This window comes from Mauremys reevesii, linkage group 6 (genome assembly GCF_016161935.1).
Source record: "Mauremys reevesii isolate NIE-2019 linkage group 6, ASM1616193v1, whole genome shotgun sequence".
NCBI lineage: Eukaryota > Metazoa > Chordata > Testudines > Geoemydidae > Mauremys > Mauremys reevesii.
This window is the reverse complement of record NC_052628.1, coordinates 77,226,551-77,240,335: the sequence shown is the minus strand read 5'-3', so window position 1 is coordinate 77,240,335 and position 13,785 is coordinate 77,226,551. Positions and strand designations below refer to the sequence as shown.

Below are 13,785 nucleotides of genomic sequence, written 5' to 3'. Positions count from 1 at the left end.
CACCATGCTATTTCATATAAAACAGGTAAAAAATATAATCCATATTGTCATACCAGTAGATGTAAAGGTGATGTTGTGGGACCTTTGGCAGAGATTTTCTCCCAGAGACCTCTCCGAACATAATGGACAGTAGTCCCAGCAATATTGAATGTTCCTGAATGTTCTATCTTCCAGTCACTGTTAATGGACTGTTTGCTGGCATCTCGAAGAGCTGTGGAAATATTAAAAAATGATGTGAAAGAGAACTATACTGTAATACTTTATGGCGTCTTCATATTGTGCTGTCAGTATAATTTACAAGTTGGTGGAATCACAGGATCCAATTCACAAAGCTATTGGTCATTCATTACCTACATAAATAAACTTAAACAACAGCACATTCTAGATTCACTTTCTGGCAAGGAAACATGACAAAAAACATATGTCTGCCATTATTTGGATTCTTCTGAATTTAGGACAGTTTTATTGGCCTGATTACAAGGACTAACGGCCTGTAGCATTATTCAATAACTTGATTAAAACACAGGTCAGTCTGGTCTATACAAGTTCTTTGCCCCCAATATGGTAATTTTTATGAACGGACAGGACCTAAGGAATAAGGGGGACAAATGGAATGCTTCAGAAATCACAGAGCACTTCTCTGGGTCAGTGCAGATTAGGATTTAGAAACCTCCTGCTTTCAAGTCCTTTTCTTTTTAACTAGTAGACCCCATTGCTTACTAACTGAAAATGTGGAAATGTAATTGTCCCAGACAGGCTACATTTATGCACTATATTTCTGTTTTTTTTTAAAAACTGACTTTTGTATATAGGCATAATTTGATGCTTCAAGCCAGGAATACCTTTTGGGGGGGAGGGCTCTTTCCCCCTTTTGGCTTCATTGTAAGCACTGATTAGACTAAATAAGATACACTTCGAGGAATTGAGGATAAATGATTTTGCATCATTTTTGATACATGAATTCAGTATTTTTTTCCTCCTGTGAAGAGTCTGTAATTCTTGAAAGAATCAAGCTCTTGAATAGCCATGTGAAGTAAAGTATACTCAAAGTCACCTTGTGGCAAGAAGTTCTACACATTCCCCATTTAAATTGGATGTTTGGCTTCAGAATTATGTGAAAGAACCTCAACACCTTAGTTCGTGCCCAGAATTTCTTTTAGAGTTGTACATTAATGTGAGTCATTCTTGGTGATCAACTTCTCTCCTATTTATATTTATACTGTTATGTTATGTTTCTATGGGAAACAATGGCAATAGGACCATCGACTGGCAGGAATACAATTGCATTATTCACCAATAATGTGTGCCACTACAGCACTGTACAATAAATAGTAAGACTATAAAATCCATTAATGCTGTAAAATATTCCTGTACTAAAAATATCCAGTGATTTTATAAGTTTCAAAAATTGGCCTTTTAGGTTTAACAATTCAACTATTTAAAGTTAATTAAGTTCCATTTAGTAGTTGGTAGTCAGGTCCAAATCCTCTCCCCAGCACACAACCAAAGTAAATGGGCTATAAACTGGGGAGGTCTGCAAGGGTCAGAGAGGGTAAGATGGAATGGAATCCTCTCCCTGATCAACAGAGGAGCTGCTATGCAGCCATATGACTTTAACAGCCTCTTCAGGTTTTGTACCCAGTCAATCATAGAAGAGAGGGAGTTTGGCTGCTGAAGTAACATAACTGTGGATCCACCTAGCCAACCCCTGTCCCATCTCCAAAACATTCCGTGTTGGCACATAAGATGTGCAGAGGGTGCAGATCTCTGAACAGGCCTCCCATGTAACAGAAACATTCTGGTTCTTTTTGTATTCTTGTCACATCTGAGGGCCCATACTTGAGCTGCAGAATTTGACTCAAAGGAAGGAAAGGAGGTCCTGTGATTAAAGCTCAGGACTGAGAATCAGGAGATTTAAGTTCTATTCTTGGCTCTGCCAGAGCCTATTTCACCTTGGGCAAGTTTATCTAGATATACTATATGTCATAGTCCTGATTACGCCAACTATTTTCATTCTAACCTTGACAATTGCAATCTTGGTCCTCTCAAGTCCATTCAAAATGCTATTGCTAAAGTAATTTCCTTGGCTCATTGATCTACGTCTTCCATCTCTTTGCATCCCTATATAAGGCCTTTCATAGTTTAATTCTGTCTTACCTATCAGTGCTAATATGTAATAAGCCTCTATTCTACCAACAATGTCAACCTTCATCTCCATGCATGGGAGATATTCCTTATTAATGTCCATAAAGTCAATACATTATTCTCCTTTAAATCTTTTTAAAACTCATCTATGCCACGAGACTTGCAAAACAAACTGTCTAGACATTTGGTGTGCTGAGACTTCTGCTTAATATGCTAATCATGATGGCTCTATTTACCTTTCCCTTTCCCCTACCATTTGTTTCTGATCATCCAATCTCAAAAGTTATAAAGCAGAAATAGAAGGGATTCAAAGGTGGATGATGAAAATGACTAGTCACGGAAAGACTTTCATATGAGAAAAGACTGGAAAAGACTGGTCTGCCTGATTTAGAAAGAAGAAAACTGTGGTATACAGAATAATGAATGACATTGAGAAGGTAAATTAAGCACTCCCATTTACTCTCTCTTATAATACAAGAACAAGTGGCAATACATTTAATACTGATCAAAGAAAAAAAATTAAACAGTATGTGACTGACCTGTGGGAACAGGTTACCACTACCATTGAGACTAAAAAGGTTAATTAAACATTGTGTGGCTAATGAGAATACATAAATGCTCATACTTCAGACTACACAACAACCACTAACTGGTAAGGAAGAAGAAGAAACTTCACCCATGTGCAGGTTATTCCATTATTTTCCACTGTGTAGTTTCATGCATCTTCCTGTGAAGCATCTGATATAAGTCACTGTTAAATCAGATTCTGAATAATCTGGTATGCTAATTCCTATGCTCCAAATTTCCCTCCTGTACCTAATTTTTCTTGGGCTTACATATATGAACATTTAGTTCACAGCAAATTGTGATGTAAATCATCCTCACACTAGCCTGCTGCGCACGAACTGTCCATGTGGACCCTGTTGCTGCACACTAGAAGTTCCATAGTGCCATTTGCTCTATCCTACTTTGAAATGGGAGTAGATTAAAGCTTGCTAGGGACCTGAGAGCAGGGTCCACACAGACAGTTAGCATGTGGCAGGCTAGTATGAGGTAGATTTTATCACCCCAGCTTGCTGCAAACTAAGTATTCATACAGACAAGCACCCAGTCTGTAAAATGGGAATTCCTACTTCACAGAGTTTTATGAAGCTTATTTAATTCCATTTTGTAAAGCCCATGAAATAAATAGAAAGAGTGCTACTGCACTACAATAATGGAAAGCATAATTTACTACTTTTCATTATTACTATATAAACACATTTACAGAATCCTTTTGCAGTACCCAGTTAAAGTTAAATACTAAGAGTAATCTCCAAAGGTTCTTTTATTTCAGTTATTTTCTTCCCCAATCTTTACCTAGGCAGGGGCGGCTCCAGGCCCCAGCATGCCAAGCGCGTGCTTGGGGCGGCAAGCTGCGGGGGGCGCTCTGCCGGCACCGCGAGGGCAGCAGGCAGGCTGCCTCCAGCGGCTTGCCTGCAGAGGGTCCGCTGGCGTGGGACCAGCGGACCCTCTGCAGGCAAGCCGCTGGAGGCAGCCTGCCTGCCATGCTTGGGGCGGCAAAATCCCTAGAAGCAGCAAAGAATCCTGTGGCACCTTATAGACTAACAGACGTTTTGCAGCATGAGCTTTCATGGGTGAATACCCACTTCTTCGGATGCAAGTCTTCTTCGGATGCAAGGTGCCACAGGATTCTTCGCTGCTTCTACAGAACCAGACTAACACGGCTACCCCTCTGATACTTGACACCATGAAAATCCCTAGAGCCGCCCCTGTACCTAGGGTGAGTTGAGCATCCAACACATGCATATCTAAACATATGTCAGATCCTGTGACATTCTCTCTCAGTGCCTTTTCCTGATCAATTGGATGCCACAGAATGCACTATTCTGTAATACAGATCAAAAGCTAGCCTGTACCAAAAGAGGGACAGCTAAATTCCATTTACTTAATAACTGAGGAATGTGGTACATTTGCTGGATTTATGTACTCTAACGGTGAGCTCTCTCTCTTCATGTGGACACTACTGAAATAGCAGCTTTGTTCTGACATTTTTATTTTTGATTAAGTGGAAATTGCCAATTTTTGTAGAGAAAGGATAAAAGATTTTAAGAAAAAGGGGATTGAGTTCAAATGAGGGGGGAGTTCACATTTTTGTGAATTCTGAATTGATGGGTGGTATAGTTTGTGTGCAAAGAGGGAACAAAACTTGGTGAGCCACCACATTTAAAATTTCATAATGTAATTTTGACCATTTACTACTTCTCTAGGAACACTTATCAGTGACCAAAATAGTGTAAAAAAATAAAAAATCATAAACCACTGAAAGTGTACATTCTACCTTTAGTATTTTTTAAGTAAGCCACTGTTTCACATTTTCAAAGCCAATTACAGGATTTGAAAACCTCAAGCACCTTTGAAAATTTCAGCTTAATGCCATGTAAAAGGCAAAATTATGTCACAACCTTATATTTGGAACCACTATCAGTGCCTCTAGAATTAGATATAATTTGACATAATGTACCAATATTAGTGTTATTTCTATTTAAATGTACTTTTGCAACCACATTTTTCAATTTTTTATTATCCAACAATGGGACATTTAAAAATATTGAAAGTAATATATTCGGTACTCCTTTAGTGCTAAATAATGAATATCACAGTTTAATTGATAAATATCTTTGATTATGTGAAGAAATTTACTCTTAGACATTATATTACTTTTATATAGAGATATTATCAGTTGAATAACCTAAACTCCCCATAATCTCTCTGATAACTGAGGGTGACCTTTGATATTATCTCTCTGTAGGAAGCTCTCCTATTACTTGCTTGTCCCTTAATTTATGTCAGGCCACTGTTTTGAGCATAAGGAAACCAAAGAAGAATAGTTATCAGGACCACATAACCTCTTTGCAATAGTTTGATTAGGTATATTGCAGCATGCACAGTGTCAAAAAGAGAATCCCCCTTCCCCAAATGAAGAATTTCAGAAAAATGTTCACAGTTTTTACAAAATCATATACTCCAATAATTAAACAATGAATGAAAAGCTAAGCAGGGCAGTCGTTAGAATGTGCCTGAGAAATATTTCCAATAAGATGTGTAATAAAAAAGGAAAGATATAATATGGAGGCAATGCTGTATAATAGGAATAGTACAGAAAACAAAGATGACAATTTATATTGATCATCAGGTTTTCCTAATACTGAAGAGAATATACTTCTATTTTCCCCTTTTAAAATACAAATAAAGAATTTAGATATTTGTGATTCAATGTTTATTAATGGCTTTTTTGGTATAACTGATGTGATTCCAAATATATATCCTGAATTTGTGTGTGAATATTACATACACTCATGTGGGTAAAGAACAAGCCTATGGGGCCTTTTTTAAAAAAAAAAATAGTAATAACTATCAAAGCACTGGGTATTTCCTGAGGATTACTGATGGGCAGGAAGGAGCTGATGGCACCTCAGCAGAACCTCAGGCAATTAACCTTAACAGTTCATTAATCCTCAGGAAATGCCATGTGCCAAGGTCATCAAGGTTACTACAAAATGAAACCGAGGAGACAGGGTGTTGGGATTTTTATGGATGATACAACTTTAACTAATTTATGTAAAGCAATCTTCATGTATTCTCTCTCAACAGTTTCTGCAAATAATAAGGAAACCATCACTATTCAACAAAGCATATGCTTAAATCTCATTGAAGTCAGTAGGACTTAAGCATATGCTTAAAGTTAAATATGTACTTAACTGCTTCGCTGAATAGCAACGTGATTTGAGTGTTTTAATTTGTGTAACTGTTTTCACATATATATGTTTAAATCTTTAGCACTGTGGATAAATTTACACATATTCTGTCACTTCCATTTTGTACCTACTCAGAGGATTCATCAGCTTTATTGTCAAAGTACCCAAGACAATTTCTCAAGAATAGTAACTTAATAGCATTTATCAAAGAGAGGGTTGTTGCACAATTCTTCAAAGTGGAAGGACCAGATTTAAAAAAAAAAAAAGAAAAAAAAAAGAGTCCAGAGGCCCATATTAAAGTATGTATGTGCAAAAATGTATACATAATGTTTATGTATATACTGTAGTTACGTTTGCGTGTGCTATCTAGATAAATGCATCAGCAAATGGCTAATTACGTGTCTAACTAGCCATTTCTGTTTAATTACCCATTTTGCATGGATAGTCTTTGAAACTGAGAATGCAAATATAGGTGCATAATTGTTCTCACATTTTTGTGCTTTGCTCTTGTGTCTAGACCTCCTCCTTTAAAAATGAAAACAACACATAAGCAAGATATAACGTGGGTCTTTTCTGAACAGAGGTATCAGATTTAGCTTTCATGAATGAGAAGGAATAACTAACATATTCATTTCACAATTTCTGCTTTGGCAAGGTGAGAATTCTATAAATATTTGCACGAAGTTTAAACAAATATCAGTTGATCATGATAGACGTTCAGATGCTTAATTCTGGGTGTTTTCTGAAATGTGATCAATTGCTACCAGTTCTACCTATTTCGTATACACAAAACATTGGACTGGGAGTCTAAGATCTGACTGTGACTTTTTCTTCTCTAATATTTGAATGAACTGAAAAGGACTATTACAGACAGTAAATCCCACAGAGTCTTCTTTGTTACTAAATTAAAACAAAATAAAACCACAATCTTCTCTTCATGAAAAAAAATGTAAACCCAAACAGTTTTTTTTAATTTGGCAGTGTTAGTTTCTATCATTATAAATCACAAAATTCATGAAATAAAGTACTAACAACTACCAAGGATTTAAACCATTAGCAAATTCTAAAGAACATATGATTACTTTATACTGGTATAAAATTAGCTCCAAAACTGCTACATATTAACCATATTATATGAATTTTTAAGTACAGGGAAGTGGGAGGGAAATATGCTTGGTCTTAATACACAAAGTTGTACACATTCTTGTTGATAAAGACCAGATCCTCAGATGGTGTAAATTGACTTCAACTCAGCTATGACAATTTAGACAAATTGAGGATCTGGCCCGAGATATTTAAAAGCATTGTCAGAGATGATATTTAAACTGTGTGTGCTTTGACAGGCTACATAAAAGGACCATATGACAGATTTTTTTCCTCAGGAAGCATATTCCATAATGGAAACCACATGCAGCACAATTATGCATTAGAGCCTCAAAATGGAACTGGTGATTACAAATTTGTGTAGCATTAAATTCTCCAAAAGGTTTACATCTTTGAAAGAGAATGACTGTATATCTGAGAAGTCGAGTAATCCACTTCTGTGCTACATATGAAAATAACTGTATTTTTTCCTTCTAACATCTGTTTAGCAGAATATCAGAAGGTAAGGAGATGATTATAGTTGTTAGACTATAAAAGAATTCTTTACTTATATTCCATTATCCATTCTTATTAAATCATTATGGGAATGGGTTATGTCATGTCATTATATAATACTGTCACAAGAATGAGAATTCTACTGTGAAAGTCTAATAAATTCTTTATGAAAAACATACTGTAAACTATCTTTTTACCCCATATTAATGAGGTTTTTAAACAATAAATCATTGTAATGCCAGCCTGTTAAATTTGAAAATTGAGGAAAGGACAAAGCACAGCATTACTGAACAACAATTCACGAAACCCTGAATTTCTCATAACTTATTCTTACGATAGAGATTGTAAAGCAAGAGAAAATTAATCAAGTCTCCTGGCAACAGTTTTAACATGATGAGAAATAATACAAATGTTAATCTACTCCTGAGACAGAAATCTCAAATTTCTTCTTGAATACGATGTTTTAATTCTAAAATTAATTGGATTTCAGATGGCTGGAAATGTTATTAATTAAACATCTTTGTTTTCTTTCTTTTTGTCATTGAGTACAATTTCTATCCACCCATATGATCTTAAGAATGATGTACTGAAGAAGGATCATTATTGCCATTTTGACCATGTAATGTATCTAGGGCTGACTAGCTAATATGTGGATCTTTCACAGGTAACAGAGATTCTGTAAATCTTTTGAGTCTGTGCAGGACCTAGTCACAGTGTGGCTGGGAGTGCATACACTGTCTCATCCCCATCTAGGGTTCTAGCTCCCCAAAGGAGTGAGAAGAGAGAGAGAGAGAGTGCGAGGGTTGGGCCATGGCAGAGCTGCCCAACTGCACAGAGGATTATGTGTTGCACCCTCTCCTCTCCTAGGATAGTAGAGTTGCTACCAATGACTCTTATCTTCTCTGTAGGGCTCATGAACAATTCTGGCACAATCAGTCAGAATTCCTCCTGAGAGTTGCTGCTGTAGAACAGCCAGCCTCTCTCTTTACTAATGTGGACTGTGGCTATAAGGCACAATTTAGCCAATACAATTGCAGGACCCAGATCACAGTGCTTCTGCTCCCCACTACTTGTGAAGATGAAAGAACAGTTCTGATTACCACCAAACTGAATTTACACTAGTACAATAAGGGCCAAATGTTCCAACAGTCTTAACCTGGCTTCTGCTTTGGAAGCGTATATTTTTGCAGCCATATTACATGCCTCTCTACAGCATTTATAGAGGTTATTTTCTGAAAAATTGGCCCTGAATATGTAAAGTTGACACAGTTTGTTGTTAGGGCCAGAAATTAAGAAAATAAAGCATTCAACATTGTAAAAATAGCATAAAGAAACTTATAAAGTTAAAAAAAAAACCCAAGAGAATAGTTAAATCGTTTATAGGATTTGTGATAGGGAATGCTGGATGTAGCTAAGGATGTATCAATGTGCATTACAACTGCCATTTTTCAGTCACAGAGTTTTCTGCAAAATGATCTTTTTGAGCTGAAATTTTCATTCTTGGTCTCAAACTTTGGAATTCTTTTCATTTTGTTCAGACTCTTAAACTACTCTCAGAACTGTTGCAACCAAGCAACTTAAGAAAAGTTTAAAGGAAATTCCTTCCCACAGTAAGAACATATGATTTTCACTTGAACAATATTATTCAAGTCCTTTTCCTGCTCCTCAATAATTCAAAAATGGCTGAACAAATGCCTTTCAAATATAACAATAGCTGGACCTCAATGAGGTTGAGTTGCTTTGTTAAGTTCTTAAAAAAGTAAAAGTAAAATGACAAGTGACTAAGAATTAGTGACCAGCCATGATAAGGAGCACATTTTCAAAGATTTGTATCATGTCTGAGGATGCCCCTTATGATACTTTGTGATGTTATGTAGTAACACGAAAAAAGTGTATATATTTCTTGTTGAGCCTAACCAAAGTATTGGTTAGAAGAAGAGCTGGATGCTTCTCACAAATGAGTTTGATTCCTCTAAGTCAAACAGAAGCATAGATTCCTCACTCAAGTTCTGACTATTCTGTATGCGACCTGAGTGTCCCAGGTGGGTATGGCCCAGATTTTTAAAGCTATTTAGGTGATGCAGCGCTCAACACTGCAATGTTTAACTGATTTAGGAGCCTAAATCTTATTTTTGAAAAGTGATTTAGGCACTTACGAGTCTAAGGACTGGTCTACACTGAAAAGTTATATTGGGGTCATCCTGAGCAACACAGTTGAGCCTATTTTACCCCTGATGAAGACAGCACTATGTCGATGGAATGCTTCTGTCTGTAACCCACACACCTTCTGGGTGTCCCAATACAATATTATTGGGACTGCACCCTGTCCCTCATTATTAGAGTGTGCTACAAGAAGTTTGGACAAGATTAAATGGACTAAATGATGAAGCTGAGTGGTTCATATATAATAGGAACTGGGGAGGTAAATACACTCAAGTTGTAAAAGACACGTCCACTCTTGCACAGACTAACATATTACTAAATATCTGAGGTATGTTTAGTTTTCAACTTCCATTATTTAAAAATAAATACATATTACTCTTAAAAAACAAAAATACTCTAGAAAACTTCCCACTAAACTGAGGTTAACAATTTGAGATTCTGTTGTATGAGCTGACATTTCCAAAAAAAACCCAAAAGAATGATCAGTGTATTTACACAATAGAGAAATCCAAAATACTGAAACTTTTAAGATATTTTAACAGAGCAGGAGCAACTCTCATGATAACTTGAAAGCAAACCTTTGAACTCCGGGACTGCTATTATTAAGATTTATTATCTTAATTTGGTTTTATTTTCCATGAAAACAGTGAGATTAATCAGATAAAACTTTTTTATAGGTTAATTATGCTTATACAAAGATCAAACCAGGGACTTTTCATTTCATTGCACTATTAATTCTTACTGGTTCTGTTTCTCAGTTTAAACTGAAAACACGGAACAGAACAGCAACAACTGTAATTTTTCAGGAACCTATTAAAAAGCAAACACACAATTGTCATTCCCCTGAGGCTCAGTTCCTTTAAAGGGCCTTTCCACAAAATTCACTTTCTTTTCATATTCTCTGTGGTTCACTTCCTAGTCAGACATACCAACAGTATGGTAATTTTTTGCTGTGGGTACAAACAAAAAATTAAACAAAATATACCTAAGTAGCTGTGAGCTGGTTTTTCTTCCACAACTTTGATTCTTCTTGCTCCTGCAGGTATCACCAAAGCTTCAATGTAACCTAAGTATGAGAGCAAATGTCGTGAGTTAAATACAAAACTATGGAACAGTAGAATTTGCATTTTTTTTAACCTGCTATTCATTTAAATCTAATATTGTATCATATTTTCCAGGATGTCCTGTCATAAACAGCTTTTACAAAGATAGCGTGTACTGTGAACGTCCAAAAATAAGTTCACATAAAGGATATGTTCCATGGTCATTGTGATTGACTGCTATAAATGCTAATGGGAGATGCCCATATAGAGCCAGAACATCAAAGCTGTTGAACACTTACAATTCTCATTGACTTCACGGGCCCTGATACAACAAAGTATTACTTTAACATGAGCTTTACTTTAGGTCTGTGAGTAGTCATAGACTGCCTTGGAGTTAAAGGTGCTCAACACTTCATGGAATCAGGTCCATAAACAAGGAGAAAATATATCCCTCTGTGTCTTTAATTAGCACTCCTATATGAAAAAAAATACTTCAAAGATAAATTTCACAAGGCTTATTTTCTCTCCACTTCATGAGATAAGGAGATGGGGCTGCTAGGTTTTCTGACAGCCCCATTAAAAACTCTGAAACATTGAAAACACACAATTATCCATGTGATGTGCTATATATAATATATACTATGATCTATAGCCAAATGAACATAATAAAGCTGCTATTCCTTCAAGAAGTTCTGGGGGCAGAAACCACACGGATGAAATTGGCTCCAGATAAATGGAGTGCTCTATCATTTTGGGCACCTAAAGCCCATGATGGAATTCCAACAATATGTGGCATGTATAATTTTGATGTTCTGGTTTTAAAAAAATAACAAATAAAATACATTGAATGTGGTTTCTAGATCTCTTTTGTTCCTTTACCATACTCAACCCTTATTCTGACACAGATTTGAGCTTTCAATTGTGCGTATTAATAACTTGGTGAACTTTTAAGTTATTTTTTCAGTTAATAAGAAAGTAGGATTTGTTAAAATGTTGCATAGTCAGCTGCTTTAAATTAAAAAAATGGTTAAAAGGCAGTGCAGGCAACTAGGTATTGGTGCAAAGCTATATCTAATTAGAAATTTTATTTATGAACCAAGACTTTAAAAACCCCTAGACAGACCTCACAGAATAGATAACAACATATGACTTTTCATTTTGTAAATGTGGTTGTAATACGAAATTATATTACTGAGTATTGACATCATTGTGCCTGATATCCTATAGTTGAAATGAAATTATCCCATTTAAAGTAGTATATTTTAAAAAAATTGTTAAGAGTTAATTAATTAAAATTTCAGGTTCCAAAGTCAGAAAATATCTCCTCATATAATCATGCTTAAAAGTTGATTAGTACTGCTCCATGATATTCCTAACCTAAAATCCTGCAATATATTTGGATATTTATCTCTGTTATAAATGAGAGTTGACAGATTTTGACTGATGTGGTCAGCTACCTTTTCTATAGCTTTGTAGATTCAAACTTTGATCTGTAATTGAACGTAGCAACTCTTTCTTTATATGTTTGTAGCCTTCAGACTTGTTTGTGTTTCAGTTTTCCCTGTCCTACATTACCTCCAGCCTCAGAAAGGGCTAAATTCAAGTATCTGAAGGCTGTGTCCAATTTTCTTTTCTAAAGCACTGCTTAGTTTAGTCTAGATTGCACTGAAATCTCTCGATTTTTCAAACATATACTTACAGTCTGCTTCTCATTATACTATCTTGTGCAAAATAATTTACTCGCTATCTTGAAATTTTGCAAATTTCTTTAGAAAGAAGCAGAAATCATAACTACTCACAAACATTTTACAGCTGAAATAATGATCTATCAAATGCATGTTCAGATAAAGGATTGTTCCAAATGTGTTCGCTTCTAGACACAGCAAAAGGTGAACAACCTTATGGCTTTTGGTCTCAGTTCTGCAAACACTTATGTGCATAAGTCATCCCATTCAGCTCAATGGAAAGACTGACACATGAGAGTCAGATCAGGCCTTAGCTGCTAAAACATTTCAGAAATGCCATTCAGATTTATGTTATTATTCACAATTTTATACTCATGTTATTACATTTTATAAGAATTTTTCTTTGGACATTTTTCCTTCATATTCTTTGTTTCCTCTTTTGCTTAAAGACTTTGATGTAGGTGATGTATAGTAATCTGGATAACATTTAGTCTCAAAAACTGTAAACAAATGCAGGTAATGTATGTAAAAAATCTGAAGTGGGGGTTACTAAATACTTGTTTCTATCGGTCAAAAACAGCGTCTTCTATAAAATAGTATCCTTCATACTGGGGGAAACACTATTTTATACAACTGCAGCCAATGCAAATTAGATAATTCCTTCTCTATTGTAATTTAATAAATACATAACAGACAGAGCATCGTTTTACAATTTCTTCATTAGAAAATTTTCATGTGAATTCTCCACTCACATCTCAATTACTGCATATCATAATCAAACAACAATCAATAGCTTCACAGAAGTCTTCTGCAGCTCTCTGAATGTAGTTCTCAGGCACTTAACTGTTAAGCATAGTTCTTGACACACAATTGCATCAAAACACTGCATGGTTTATTAAGTAAAAAATAAGCATATATACCTGCTCCTCTGGTATGGTTAAAATCGCCTTTAATAACTTTGCATGATTTTCCATTACCATTGCAGACACCACAATGATCTTCTCGTGCCAGAGATCCTAATATTCCATCACAGCCAAATTTCTGTGGAGAAAAATAAACCTATCATTGTAATTAAGGGTAGGATTGTGTGTTTAGACTGGTGCAGAGCTGTCCCATCACAGGGAAAGCACCACAAGGCATTCCAGATGACAACTTGCCTCTCCCCTTTGGAGGGTATATGCAGCTTATTAATAAGCCCCCACCCCATTCATGTGGCTGGCCAGTTCTGTTGGCTGGTGTATATAGGATGGAGCCATGTCCCAGCCCCTTCCTTGCTCTGCCCCTTCCCCTTTGTGGCACTGTGCACTCCTGGGGGTGGTCGGGAGAGCACAATCCCTCTGTTCACCTGATCACAGAGTCAGTAGCTTTATCAGGTGCTTACACTGTCTGTGC

The 13,785-nt window shown here is 36.0% G+C and overlaps 1 protein-coding gene across 9 annotated transcripts in view; it reads right to left on the bottom strand.

Annotated features, from left to right (window-relative positions):
• Positions 1-13,785, bottom strand: part of ADAMTS19 (ADAM metallopeptidase with thrombospondin type 1 motif 19) — a 381,231-nt gene that overhangs the window by 49,632 nt on the left and 317,814 nt on the right. For all 9 annotated transcript variants that reach the window (XR_005600317.1, XM_039544208.1, XM_039544213.1 and 6 more), the window contains 3 exons: positions 13,314-13,434; positions 10,651-10,731; positions 54-211 (listed from right to left, as the gene is read on the bottom strand). Coding sequence is in view for 8 of the 9 variants with exons in the window: in XM_039544208.1 (XP_039400142.1) it covers positions 54-211; positions 10,651-10,731; positions 13,314-13,434 (360 nt within the window). In the remaining variant the exon portion in view is untranslated. The remainder of the gene's footprint in view (positions 1-53; positions 212-10,650; positions 10,732-13,313; positions 13,435-13,785) is intronic.